General features: G+C 36.5%; 1 protein-coding gene across 6 annotated transcripts in view; it reads right to left on the bottom strand.

Annotated features, from left to right (window-relative positions):
- Positions 1–14,996, bottom strand: part of GRM8 (glutamate metabotropic receptor 8) — a 315,303-nt gene that overhangs the window by 53,999 nt on the left and 246,308 nt on the right. For all 6 annotated transcript variants that reach the window (XM_036400684.2, XM_036400679.2, XM_036400680.2 and 3 more), the window contains one exon: positions 12,517–12,653. In XM_036400684.2, the coding sequence (XP_036256577.1) occupies positions 12,517–12,653 (137 nt within the window). The remainder of the gene's footprint in view (positions 1–12,516; positions 12,654–14,996) is intronic.

Below are 14,996 nucleotides of genomic sequence, written 5' to 3'. Positions count from 1 at the left end.
TACCTAAACTGTTCATGACACATTTGTTCAACCTGTTTTTAGGAAAGAAAAGCTGTAGTACATTATACTCTGAAACATATCAAACTCTAAACCCCAGAACAGTACTTTAAGATGGTTTCCCACTTCAATGATGCATATCTTATTTTCCAGCTCTTCTTCATGAAGAGTCAGATCTTTTCATGCTAAAGACTTTGAATTTTTAGCACTACATAAACAAAAGAAATCACACTAACCCTTTAAACATAGTTCCAGACAGGAAGTAAGACCACATACACAAGTGTGAAAGTCTGAACTAACTCAGAACAGGCAGAAAACAGACTGTATTTTATACTGAGATTTCCAGCAGTAGAAGAAGAAATTTTGCTGCCAAGTTAGTGCTGTTGCTTAGAATGAAGAGTCAATAATTAAATTTAAAATTCTGCAGAGAGACCTAGTGATCTGGAAGGAACAAAAACAAGCAGGAAGAAGAAGTTTAAACTACAGAAAGTGCCACACAACATGTTTAATCAGGGGGGAAGAAAGAAACCAAACCCAAAAATATGTCTTACTAAAGAAATAAGGGTGAAGATTTTCAAAATGAGAGAAAGTGAGAGGATTTCATATGGACTAAAAATATTGGGATTTATTTTATAATATTTACAGAACTGAGTAGATAGCAAGCTCTTGAGACTTTATGGGGAAATATGGAGAATTTGAAAATGGGAAACCTAGTGCTTACATGCTGAAAAGGGAGGGAATGAAGAAGCCAGGGAATTATCAATCATTCATTTTGACTTGGATTCCAAGAAAAATCCTGAAAGAAATAAACAAACACATTTCAAAAACACAGAGAAAACAAACAAGACAAGTAACAGCCAAAAGGGATCTGTCATCAATGGGCTGTCACATTTCCTTCAGTGAGAGGGTAACAGGCAATGTGGGTGAGAGACAAGCAGCCAGGTGTCATTTATCTTAACATTAGAAAGATTTTTTGACAACATCTCAAATTACACTCTCAGTCACAAGCAACCTAGTGAAACAGATTTAGCCCCTAAGGGCTAGGTGCAAATTATGTCAGAAAGCTGAGGAAAGATAAATTTGTAGTTGATTTACTGTCAGAAGGGAAGGGATGGCACTGGGTGTGGTCTAGAAAGGTCTATTGTTAGTCTGCTATTATTCAATATTTGTAATAACAACTCATTTTGTCTGTATCATAAAATAGAGTATAGGGTGATCAGATTTGGGCAGTAACACTGGGAAAGGCTGAAGTCATGCTGAAGGTCAGAATACTTATTTCAAATGATACTGCAGAATCTGAAAAAATGAAGCATACCATTCAACAGGGACAACTAGCAGTACATTATGGGTCAGGAAGGACAGAGGTGGCAGCTCTGCAGAAGAAAAAGAGATCTCAGGGCTCTAGTAGATTGTGATATATTGAACCAATGTTGTCCTGTTGCAAAAGGGGCAAATGCCAGATAAATGCAGATAGATACAACAGTCTTCTCCCTCTACTCTCTATCATGACTACATGAAATTATGTTTCTCCTGTACTCTGCACTAGTGAGACTGCAGTCAGAACACTTTCTGAAGGCTAGGTCATTGTGTTTCCCTTTGAAGGAGAATCAAATGGGGAGTCCAGAGGAAATCTGCAAAGATCAGAAGCACATCTAGAAAACACGATCTATGTGACTAAATTGAACAAATTCTCTTGTATAGCCTGAAGAAATAACATAGCCTAGGAGGTAAAACAACAGTCCTCAAATACATGAAAAGGATGAGGATGTGCACGATGTACACTGAATAAAATAAGCTTAAATTATAGCAAGAAGGAGTAAAGTTAGGTATTCTTAAGACACTTTGGAGAGATAAGAGTAGCTAAAAAATGAAAGATAATGCCTTCAGAAGCTGCAAAGTCTTCATCCTTAAAACAACATAAGTGTAGAAGATGTTAACTTTATCCAAGGGCTAGAGACTCTCTTGTGATCCCTTTTGCTGTCTTCTATAATGCAAAGGCAGATTTCAGGTACTAAATATTTTGAGAACAAATAAAAAATATCATAACTAGGCTAAATAAATAGGAAAATAGAAAACGTCAATGTACTCTCTTGGCAGCTAAGTTCTTTAGGCTGTCTTTTGCAATTTTACAGAATACCTATTTAGGAAAAATATTTACAAGAAAAAAGTAAACAAGAAATTGTAATGATCCTACTTTTCCTATGTCTTGCATAATTAATGACGCATTTTAAATATTGTATGGTAAATTGCTTTTGTTTGCAGTGAAAATGTTTCTCTAAGTGTTAGGGAAAGAAGGTCTAAGTAAAAGAAATCACCACTGCTGCAATAATAAACTGTTTCCCACATAAGGGAACTTCAATCAGTTTGGGATACATTAAGCATCTAGCATGTAAAAAGAAGTCCAAATTGGAGTCCTATACATGAATGGAAAACAGGCAGAGAAGTTGTCCTTAACTAGTAAAGTGATGCACAACCTGAAGCAAAAGAAGATCCTAGATAAACAACCAGGTTTATAACTCCATAAATCTTTCATGACTTTCTTCTAGAGCTCTTGCTAAAGACTTCTAAAGAGTCTTGTATTCAGCACAAAACCAAGTATAGGAGCCCAGTTGCTTCTATGCTTCCCAGCATTTGCTCAAGGGATACAGGACATTGCCTCTGAGGGGATTATTAGAAGATCAAACCTGCCAAACAAATGAAAGCCAGAAAACTTTAGAAGTGATGACCCCATCTTTGAATCACTGTGCAAAATCAGTATTTACAGCTCACCTGCTCCAACCAGCCCAGGGCAGCCCAGTACTTAATTATCCTCATCCTTAGAATCTTCTAGCATGTCTGCATTAGATATCTCTCACTGTAATTCAAATCCACTACTTCTCCTTATAGCCAAATTAACTATGCCTAACATAGTTCTTTTCCTGGATAATCCTTTCTGCATTGGAAGAGATTAACACAGCCCCCCTCAGTGCAGTTTTCTTCAGACTAAACAACCCTAGTTTGCTCAATCTTTCCCTAAAGGCATACTTTTAGATGGCTGATCATTATAATTGCTTGCAGCTGGACTCTCTCCAGCTACTTTACTTTTCAGACAGAAGTCACAGTTCTGCTTAGGAGCTCACAGCACTGCAGAAGAGAGAACAGATCAATTACATCACAAGTCTAGGAGTTCCTTGCTGTAATGGCTTCTGGTGATGCAAATCAGTTAACCATTCCAAAGCTATTGCTTAGCCTTAAGCCTAAGTTTTCCATAAAAGGGGAGTACACTTCAATTCCTGCAGTTACCAGAAAGGGCACTGCAATCCTCCTTCTTTGACCCAGTCATTTCAAGCATATTTTATTGACATATTCAACACTAAATCTGTTTACTCTGAGCTGAAGTTACAATTAAATTAGCTATGCATTCCTCATTTCCTGTGTTAAGATGTATTAGTATCACCATTAAATCTAGTGATACCATTTTGGATATTCAGAAGATAATTCCCTATCTTTAAATATATTTTTTTAAATAGTGTTTGGGGGTTTATCCAGATAAAAAGTCCTGGATAAATATTAGACTACTATCCTGAAGTAATTAAAATAATATTAGTGCAAGATGAAGAGAATTGCAGTAAAGCAAACAGAAAAAAAAAAATCATACAGTACTATTCTGCTAACTGCTGGTTATTCTCTTTCATCATATAATAACTATTGAAGGCCTTTTTCATTTCCATTTAATGCTTGTTAATTTTGTAGTAGACTTCCATTATGTAACACAAATGAGCAATAATTAATTTAATAATTTAATCTGCAATTTTTGCTTTTAAGGACTTTTAAACAATTTATTTCAAGCTTTAAAGGGCATCTCAATTATCAAATTACAAGACATATGTAAATTTCAGGGTGGTGTCAATGCTAAAACACACATTATCTTGTACCAGGGGAGTAGCTAACCCTGCTCTGAAGTCCTCTATATGAATTCAAAACTCTCTGGGAATTCATCCAAAACTCCTGATTTGTTATTTTTCTATCACTGCTCACTTTTTTTACTGTGAAAGAGAAAATAATATTTTAAAACATAAGTTCTATGCTTGTCATTCCTTTCCAGTTTGTCAAAAAAAAACAGGAATGCTCTTGGTCCTGTTGATTATGGCTGATGAAAGAACAATTAATTCTAATCATACCACTTTTACAAAGGATGAACACAAAAAGCTATAAAATATCTACCACCCAGTCAAGAATCCTGTGACAAATTCACAGCCAAACATACAACTGCAACTTCATGCTTCATTTCAGGAACCTGACTTTCACTCACCCTGACAAGGTGAGAAAAAAGTCACTATTCATCCTAACTCTCAAGCAGAGGCTGTTTCACTGGCCATTTCCTATCATTCTAATGAAGAAAAAATGGTTATCAAATTTCAGGACCCTTTTCCCAGCAGCTATCCTTTATCCATTTTCTTTTTTTTTTTTTTTTGGTTTTTTTTCTGGGGGGGGGGGTTTGTTGTTGTTGTTGTTGTTTTTTTCTATAGAGAATCAGTCAAGAAGTCCATTTCATTGAGGGGAAAAAAAGACTATTAGGACCAAAGTAAAAAAAACTTCCGAAGGAAGACAAGTTGTCATTCTCCTTCAGTTCTTCTAAGGTCATTGGCTCTTGAATGTAGGTTCTGTTTTGATTTTCAGTTATGTCTGAAATAGTTTCTGTCTAATATGTGCACTTCTGAAAATCATTTAATGCTCTTTTAACACCTGTATTCAGCCTATTTCTTCTCCATTACAAAACTTTTTATATTAATTCAACCCATAACCTTTCAATAGCATAAAATCCCAATTTTATTCCATGTTTCTTGTGTTTTTTGTCTTGTATCCACTTCTCATTTACAGTAGCCTACTGTTGACTTATCTTTTTAATCTAGAATTGGTGTCCTTAACAGACACAATTTTCATATTGACCTAAGACATGAAGAGTAGGGAAGAACAAATCCTGAGTCAGACTACTTGACCAGTGCTAAGATCAGGATTAGTTTTGTGAACTAGTCTACCTAACTAGTCTAAAACCGTAACAGTCTCTTCTATTTTCAGCCTTATGAAGAATAAAGATAGCAATACAATTTTGAGAAGAATAGAAGAACCTAAAACATTTTTGTTTGTCTCCTTTAGTTTTATTTTTAACCTAGGATCAACAATTTTCAGTCAAATGACATGGGTTTGTTAGAGTGAAAGTTTGAACTCTACTGCCTTATTGCATGCAGGCAGAAGAACACCCTGCAGGCCATGTGATTGTCATATTTTGTTTATAGATATAATCATATTCAGCGCTAAGTGCTGTTGTTGTGTATTTCCCTGTACTGTGTTCGTTTGTTAAACACAGGGCTTAGGTTCAGCATTTTAAAAACATCTATCAATTATATAATAGCTACCACTGGAAACGAAGAGGTTTTCTGACTTCTTTAATGAAATACAGTGGCCTACAGCAAAGCTTAAAAGTTATTTAATGCAGTTATGGAAAACATCAGAAGTTTTTTGAGTCATTTTCTTTTACCATGTCACAAGAAAGGGAACTAATGGATTTTGAATCTGTAACTTTCAAAAATAATTGACTAATTTCAGTGTTGATGGAGTCTTTCAGTATTAGATACAAGACATGAGGCCTAGAAAAGAAGAGAAATCAAATACAGATTCAAATATCTTTATGATCTGGCTGCCTGAAGGGAAGCTCACTGTCAGTGTGAGGTTCCGAATTTTTACTAGTTCACCAATCACTGTGCTTAAGGCTGATGGTGGTTATGGCTGTCTCTCTGATAGTTCATCACATCAGTGTAATTTTAATTTATAGTTTTCGTCATTAAATCAAGATCATTATGGAAAAATGGATGCCCCTGAGTCATTTATATCCTTGGTGCATACACTCCATAAATGTGAAAGCTTATGCATCTTATTATTTCTAAGAGAATGTTAGAAATCTGTTATTGTAAAATCTCTTTTTTATTTTAACAGAACTCTTGTGCTCCAGTGAAAAACAAAACAAATCAAGACAAATAAATGCCAAACCAAACAACAAAACAAATACAAGTGAATCCTCTCTTTAAAATTCACTGTTTTCACTTGAAACACAGAATCAGAGAAAGGCCTGTATTCAAAGCAACCTGAAAGATCATCTAGTTTCAACCCCTCTGCTGTGAGCAGGTCACCTTTCACTAGACCAGGTTGCTTAGAACCCATCCAACCCAGCCTCAAACAGCTCCAAGGAAACATGCAAGGGTTTTATATGCTTTGGATTGTTCTTAAGGAGTAGTATCACGTAAGTTGACATCCACTCCAGCATTTTAACTGCATCAGCTAAATGTGTGATTTTGAAATCACCCGTAATGTGTCTGCCTGAAGACTCATCAGAAGATCAAAATCATTAACTTGGAAGAATATGGATTTAGATTTACATATTTCTTTCATAATGGAGTCTTTAAACATAGATTTTGGTAGATCAAAACAATGTATAAGCTTGAAATGTAATCTTAGATTGTTTCAAATTGTATTTTAAAATATGTGGGTTTTTTTTTTAAGTCAAACATTAGATTTTAAAATTCTTTCAACAGTTCTTTTTCCAACTGGTACTTAGCTTTAAAAACAGAGCATTTTAAAATGCATTTAGAGGATTTTAAAATAAATGTTCAGAGAAAAAAAGAAATTAACCAAAACAAACTGAATGGGTTTCTAAGGAAAGGAACTCAGGAAGTCATTATCAAAACTTTAGGACTGGAACTATTTCCATCTACTGCCACTGACAAAAACCACCAGTCAACATCTATGTCTAGTCTAGCCCTTATAACAACACATGCAATACAGAGCACAGTTTCTAAGGGTGAATTCATTATTAATCATCAAAAGAACTTGATTCAAATTATAAGTGCAAAGAAAAGCAAGCTTGTTTCTAACAACTTTACTTGTACAGACATTACATGGTTGAGAGCTCAAATTTGCTAAACCCACACATCTATCTGTAGAGAACTTTTATGTGTTACCTGGTATGCAAAATGCTGTTGCAATATGAATAAAACATAACTTTTGCAGAAAAGCTACCTTTGCCTGAATTTTTATTCATCATATAAACCAGAAGTTTAGTTTTTTTTTTTTTGAAGAAAGCATTTTAACTATCAGACTTCCCTGAAAATTAAGTTATCTTTTTTCTACTGATAATGAAAATTATGAAAGTAAACAGAAAACACTGACAGTTAATGTATCATCAATGAGCAGAAATTCTAAGGCAGTTATTTCTTTTCTTCCTTTAATATCATATTAAAAGTTTAAAAGGTCTGGTTGTTTCCAGTATATTAAGATCACTTAAAGTCAGGAAACCTTGGAGAGTAAAAGGACTTTACTAAAACAGGTGTAAATTTACATGGTCAGATTCATCAGACAGTCAGGTTCTTTGAAATTATTGTTGGACATTTCTAAATATTTGCTTTCAGAATTTCCTTGTGTCTGTCAAAGACTGAGATACCTTATTCAGACTCAATAATCATGCAAAAATTTTAATTTGGAAGATCGGTAATTTATCTTTATTCTTAATTTATCTACTGTATCAGCATTGTGATGCATTTGTTTTGTAAGAATTACAAGAGTAGGACTGATCAGTAGTCATGAAGTGCCTGTATCTGGAAGCTATAGTTGCCTCAGAGGAAATTTAAAAGGTCAGCTAGCCTAAAGGAGAGCATTAATGCCACTGAAGTCTCCATGAAGAAACCAGCATCAGAGCTAGAAGGGTCCCTGCAGCTGGTGAGCCTGCTGAGAAAGAGCCCCTTAGGGAGTGTGATGCAGAGTCTTTATCCAGCCACTTTCTGCCCAAAGGGAAACCAGCACTGAAAGGAGAAAGGAACAAGTTTGAAGCTTGACAAGGACCCTGCAGAGTCAGTGAAACTTTGAGGAGCCAGAGACATCAGCAGAGCAACCCTGAATTCTGAGGGTGGTGGCCAGAGACAGACTGGGGCTGGCTACCAGATGAGAAGACACAGCCCAGACAACAAACCTGCAGCCAAAATACGATCTAAATTAGCAAAGAGCATCTTAAGGAAAAGGAAAATTGAAAAGTAGGGGGAATGAGGAAATCAGAAATAGAAAAGGGAAACCTTTCAATTAAGTTATTTAAATGGAAGATATGTTCTAGTTTGTCTTACAATAATTTTCCAAGGGTTGAACTGTACTAAAAAGCTGATACTTTCAAGATTTATTTTTCTGACAGGGAAAATGAACAGATTAATAAAAACGATAAATTTTCTGAAGCACATACAGCTGCATAGATGAACATAATCATAAACACACCATAGCTACAACATGTTACCACACAATTTGAGGAAGAAATATCTGTAAAAACCAGGGTAGAGGTATCTACAGAGGATATCTAGCTTACAAATATTCACTAAAAATCATAGTTACGTGTATCTTCATTAAAAGTAAACTAGAGGAGAAAGGGTACAGGGGGGAAAGTATTGTATTTTAAAAGCATCTCCTTTAAAGAGCAGCAGGGTAAAAATTGTTCTGCCATCTTAATGCTGCTTCACTTTCAATAAACATAGATGTTTTCACAGAAACGAATGAAAACATCCACTGTGTTCCCTATGATTCATTGGCAATCAAAAGCATTTCCTAATTTGCAATATGATGATCTGGAGTATTGACAATCATTCAAATAGATGGCTTGGTTTTAATATATTTTGTCTAATGAGAGGAGGCAACAGCTTTGCCACAGTAGATCATCATCTGTCATAACTGCCATCAGCACCTGCTAAGAGTTCAGTGAGTGTGCAGGAGGAGTGAGCTCTGTGTGCCTGCTCACATCCTGGCCCTGGGTGAGCAGGGGCTCTGCAGGAGAGCAGGGGGTGGTGGAGCAAGAGCAGGACCCTAACGCAAGACTGGGAGCAGAACCTCACACTGCAGGGCACTGTGCCAGCCCACCCATGTAGGGGGAGAGAATTTAAGAAAATAAAGATAGTGTAGAAAGTAATCTCACCCCTAAGGAGTTGCAGCTGGGGCAATTATCAAAGATTAGGAGCAGGCCTGACTTTAACAGGCCACAGCTGTAACCAATGAGAAGAAGAGTGTTATAAAAGAGTGGGTTGGCTGGTTGAGAAGGGAGCTGGAGTCAGTTGGTTGCTATGTGAAGAAGAAAAAAAGAGTTGGTGGTCTGAGGAACTGTCCATGAGAAACACCAAGAAGGTATGGAACTTTTGTGATAAGGCGACAACAGTATGGAACCCCTACAATAAGATGACAATGTACCTGTATCTTCACAACTCCACATACTGACGGAGCCTGCCTGAGAGCTGGAAAAACCAGTTGCATCCAGCATGTGAGCTCATGGTGGTGGAAAAAGAGAGCCAAGAAACATTCAACACATCCTTAACTAATGAGGGCATGTTAGATAAATCCTTTCCTGTTAGATTTGTGGTCAATGTGGTTTCAGCAGTATGAGTACCCATAAATCCACTCATATTTCAGAGTTCCCCTGAGTACATATACGTGAAGCAGAAATAATGGGACTGAAAAACTACAGGCTTAATGAAAAACTTAGATGTCTAAGGGAACATAGAAAAAGACAGATCATAAAGGAACTAAAATTGAAGCAAAATTTTCAGCATCTTTTTTGATATTGCTATATAACTGTTATGTTAGTACTAGCATTTCTGCAAAATGTGTGTATCAGTTTTTGAGTTAATTTAATAAATACTAAACTTTCAGAAAAATGTAGCAATTATCAAAATCTCAAATATATTCATAATAGTTATGATAAGAATCTAACTGTAGTCTTTTCCAGAAATTAATGTTTAATATTAAACTTGCTTAAGCATTTTTTTTTCCTTGCATGCCCTCCAACACACAGATATCAGGTTAGTGAAGGAAAATAACACTGCCACACAATCTGCAACACATGGCTTCTTTTGGTAAGATTTTTTTCTATTTGGACAGAATAACTAAATAAATGAGTCCCTGACAAGTAGTTACAGATATTAAATTGTAGATATGCTATAGTGGTTTAACAGCTGTGGATGAAAATGGGGAGCTATCATATGTGGTCCTGTGGATAGCACTTAGATAATTATTGCAAAATAGTCTGAACAGGAGAATAATTTGTAAATATTTACTACACTATCTTTGTAACTCTTCATCAGGAACCTCTCACATGGAAAACCAGAGATATTTGAAATCTTCTTTTTGTGGTTTTATTGAATTCACTGCATAAAGTTACTTTGGTGTATCTAGTCATCAATTCACACTGTTGCCCTTCTCATCAGCCTTTAGCAAAACAACATTGGTATTTGCAGAGGTACCCAAACAGCTAACACAAGTATATTGCATATCTAATAAGGAAAGAGATTAAATTCATTTTTCTTCTTCTCTCTTTACATGAAGACATCTTCTTCCAGAAAGTACTTTGGACCCAAAAAATTCTGAAATTAAACCTTGATGCCTATTTGTCATAAAAGTCTATGTAATATATCCTCTGAATTTTGTTAGGACAGCAATTTTCAACCCAAATATAATTCCATGCACAGATGGAATTCAACTACCCCAAAACTTACAAAAGCGATTAAGACAGCAATTAAAAACACCAACTACTGATAGGTAAATTGTGGCTTTTTATTCCTTCTGCTATGAAGTAATCAGGGGCAATACAAATCCTAGTTATTCATGTAGAAAAACACCTAAGTCTGCCTTTATATTCAAGGAATATTTTTATTGCAGTAGTTCATCATCCCTATGTTTTAACTAAATCAAAAGTGGTTAGAATTCAAACTTGTCTTTTATGAAATACATTTCCATCCTCTTATATTATTTGAAATACCTGGGCAATTTACCTGCCCCCATCATTTTGTCTTTTTTTAAAGGAAAAGCTATTATTTCCTTGCCTAGTTTATTAATCTCTCTGAGGAATAACAGACATAAAATGATTTGAAAATATCATCTGAAGGAGCTGATAACTACATGACCCATCTGACTTGAAAATATAAAGAATTTTATTCAGGATATTGTACAAGCTTTTACTGTCTTCTCAAGAACAGAGGGGAAGTGCTTTGTTCTGCCAACTGACAGAGAATAAATAATATTTTTTAGGTGTTTACTAATTTGAGTATTAAATTATTTTATTCTCCAATGTCACTATAATAATTTGATTTTGTAGAACCATAGAATCATTTAGGTTGAAAAGACATGTAAATCTTCAAGTCTAACCATTGGCCTGACATGGTCAAATCCACCACTGAACCATGTCCCTAAAGGCCACATCTGCATATCTTTTCAATACCCCCAGCAATGGTGACCACTTCCCTGGGCAACCTGTTCCAGTGCTTGATTACTCTTTCAGTGAAGAAATTTTTTTCTAATGTCTGATCTAATCCTCCCCTGGTGCAACTTCCAGTAGTTTCCCCTGTCCCATCACTTCTTTCTTTCAGGTAGTTGTAGGGAGCAGTAAATTCTCCCCTGAGGCTCCTTTTCTACCTAACAGAATAACTAAGCCCATTTCCCTCATTCAGTTCTCACAAGACCTGTGTTCCAGACCCTTCACTAACTTCATTGCCCTTTTCTGGACGTGCCCCAACCCCTCAATGTCTTGTAGTATTCAAGGGGAACTTTATTCATCTCTACAACTACTTGAAAGAAAGTTGTAGACAGGTGGAGGTTAGTCTTTTCTCACAGGGTGATAGAAATAGTTTCAAGTTGCACCAGGAGAGGTTTAGATTTCATAATAGGAAAAAATTCTTCCACTGTGAGGGTGATCAAGCAATGTAATAGGCTGCTAAGGGAAGTGATGGAATCACCATCCCTGAAGATATTTAAAAGACTTGTAGATGTTGCCTTGGGGGCATGGTTTAGTGGTGGTCCTAGCAGTGTTTGATTGACAGTCAGACTGAATGACCTTGAGGTTTATGCCAACCTTGATGATTCTATGATTCTATCAGCTGCAGCCTCTCCAGGGCCAAGTACAGAGGGCCAGTCCCTGCCCTGGTCCTGCTGGCCTCACTATTTCTGATACAGCCAAGATGCCGTTGGCCTTCTTGGCTGCCTGGGCACACTCCAGCTCCTGACCAGCTTTGTCAACCCACACTCCCAGGACCTTTTCTGCTGGGCAGTTTTCCAGCCACTCTGCCCCCAGACTGTTGGGGTTGTTGTGACCCAAGTGTAGGACTCATCCCTTCACCTCGTTGAACCTCATGTAATTGGCCATGGCAATCAGTCCAGCCTGTCCTGAATGCTCTGCAGAGCCTTCCTACTCTGCAGCAGATCAACACTCCTGCTCAGCTTGGGTCTTGTGTGCAAATTTACTGAGGGTGCACATGATCACCTCGTCCAGATCATTAAGGAAAACATTAAACAGGACCCAGTACTGACCCCAGGAGAGCACCACTTGTGACCAGCTGCTAACTGGAGGTAACTTCATTCACTGACATCTCTGGATGGCTTGGCCCTCCAGCCAGTGCTTTACCCAGTGAACATCCAAGCCGTGAGCAGCCAGTTTCAGCAGGACAATGCTAAGGGAAACACTGTACTCACATTTAGATGAAGTTGATTACTCCACTGACCAATTACTTTGTATTCTGTACTCTTGTTGGTGATTTGATACTGAAAAATATCATAGCGTCCAGGAGCATCTCCATTTTCATTGAAAACAACAGGTGTTCCAGCACTCCCTGAAAAAATATTAAAAGCAATAAATACCTTTAAAGGAATTTTAAAAAATCTACATTAAGGAAAAAAATTCTAATTAGAAATTGAACAGGTTCTTCACAACGAAAATATAGTATGATAATAAATTCAAAAACCTCCCCAAAACAAAATGTATGATATTATCATCATCACAAAATCTACACTATGATTCTATGAAAATAATTTTAAAATATAATCCTTTGCTGTCTTTTTCTCTGGTTGTTTGGTTGAGGGTGTTTTTTATGTCTATTATAGAACATTAGGAAATTCTAGTATAAAAGAGAAATGAAGAAATTTCTTTTGACATGAAGAAAGGCAGTTTCACTTTAGGATGTGTATACTTGGCAGTAGGCAAAAAATAGCAATCTTGTAATGAACTACATTAAAAATTTCCCAGTTAAGTACAAAAATATTGCGAATATCCTCAACTTAGGAGCCAATACTCATAAAATACCTTGAGATGCAAATGTTTAAATTGTGTTACAGTAATTATGCTGTTTCTAACACTGACCACCTATGAAAAAGTATTTTATCAAAATAAATTAAGTATATCAGCTGTGCTTGTTGCTCTCTCCTCTATACATGACACTGCCTGACAGAAAAGGCCATTGCTGAAGCTGTCAAAAGTTATAAATCGACAATGTTCTTATTCGATCAACAAAATGTTCAAAGATTGAAAACTACACATCTACCTTGGCAACCAGACCAGCCAAATTAGAACACACTTTGATGGATTCCCTCAAGGTGACATCAAGGACCTGCACTCCTGCAGAGACCTTTCAAAAGCTACTCACCTTCCCCAAATTTTTTATGTGAATCATATTTACCATTGAGGTCCATTGAAGAAAAATCCAAGTATGCTAATGTTCTATTTCAGTGACTGGAGATGAAATTTATCTTTACTGGGAAAAAACCCAAACAACAAAAAAATGCCCCCACAATGTTTTCATGTTTCTCCATGTAAACACCCAAGAAAAGAATAACCAGTTCACAGTAAATTCCTGCACTGTAACACATGTTAATGTACCACCTAGAGGCACTAAGTCCACTGTGAGTGGTTTCCAGAGAATGAAAAAAAAAAAGTTTGAAATTCTGGGTACCTATCAAGCAGAAATAAACTAGTAGAGGTAGGAGCAGTCTACACACTCCAAGATTTCAACATAAATTCTTCTTGTATGTCTGTCTGTCTCTCTCCTATAAAGTATTTTGTTCTCTAAAGCATTTTGTTTTGTATAACAGCTTTCATATAAAATTGATATCCAGTGAAATAAACAGTGTTTTGAGAGTGACAAGTGGCACATTAAATACTGTGCCAATTTGACAGTTCTGCCAGAAAAATTCTGGCTGCAAAAATTGGACGTGAGCAACCATGGAAGAAGAGTATCAAAAATTATGTGTGGTAAAGACTTAAGACCCCATGAAGATAGAAGAGACTCTACAGAAAATTTTGGAAATATCTTCATGCTTTGCTCCCAATTATTTTGACAGAATGAAGGGCAAGAAAAATCCCAGTCTACAATCTTTCAAGCAATGAAATTATTCTTCACTGCTCACACAGCAGGTTGATGCAATAAATTTCTTCCACCCAACAAACACATACTCAGCTGTTGTTCATTCATAGTTATGGAGGTAACTTTCAAAACATTACTGTATAGCAACAATAGAATTCATCTTTTTACTCAGCAGCCTTTGAAGCCCTCATGGAAAAACAGTCATTTTTATGAACAGATAGGAAATGTTCTTGGTATACCTTAAGACCAATTGGAACTTAAAACATTATAATGCTCAGCAATAAGAGTGTGAGCTTATAACATATGGCTGGCTTTAGAAATATCTTCTGGTGGTTTTGGTTGGGATAAAGTTGATTTTTTTCATAGTAGGTTGACTGGGGCTCTGATTTGGATTTGTGCTAAAAACTGTTGACAACACAGAGATTTCTTTTAGCTATTTCTGAGCAGCATTTACACAGAGTCAAGGTGTTTTCTGCTTTTCATCCCATTCCACCACTGGGGAGGCTGGGGATGCACAAGGAGTTGGGAGGGGACCACTCAGGACAGATGACCCCAATTGACTCAAGGGATATTCTCTACCATAAAACATCATGTTCAGCATATAAACCTGGAGAAGAAGGAGGAAGAAGGGGACATTTGGGGAGATGGCATTAAGTCACTCTATGAGTGATGCTTTCCTGGGGATGACAGAACACCTGCCTGCCCATAGCATGTGGTGAATGAAGTCCTTTTGCTTTGCTTATGTGTGCAGCTTTTGCTTCACTTATTAAACTGTCTTTATCTCAACCCATCTGTTTTCTCTATTTTACCCTTCCA

The sequence above is a fragment of the Molothrus ater genome, chromosome 5 (genome assembly GCF_012460135.2).
Source record: "Molothrus ater isolate BHLD 08-10-18 breed brown headed cowbird chromosome 5, BPBGC_Mater_1.1, whole genome shotgun sequence".
In the NCBI taxonomy this organism is placed as follows: Eukaryota; Metazoa; Chordata; class Aves; order Passeriformes; family Icteridae; genus Molothrus; species Molothrus ater.
The sequence above is the reverse complement of the archived record's forward strand: the minus strand, read 5'-3'. Positions and strand labels throughout refer to the sequence as shown.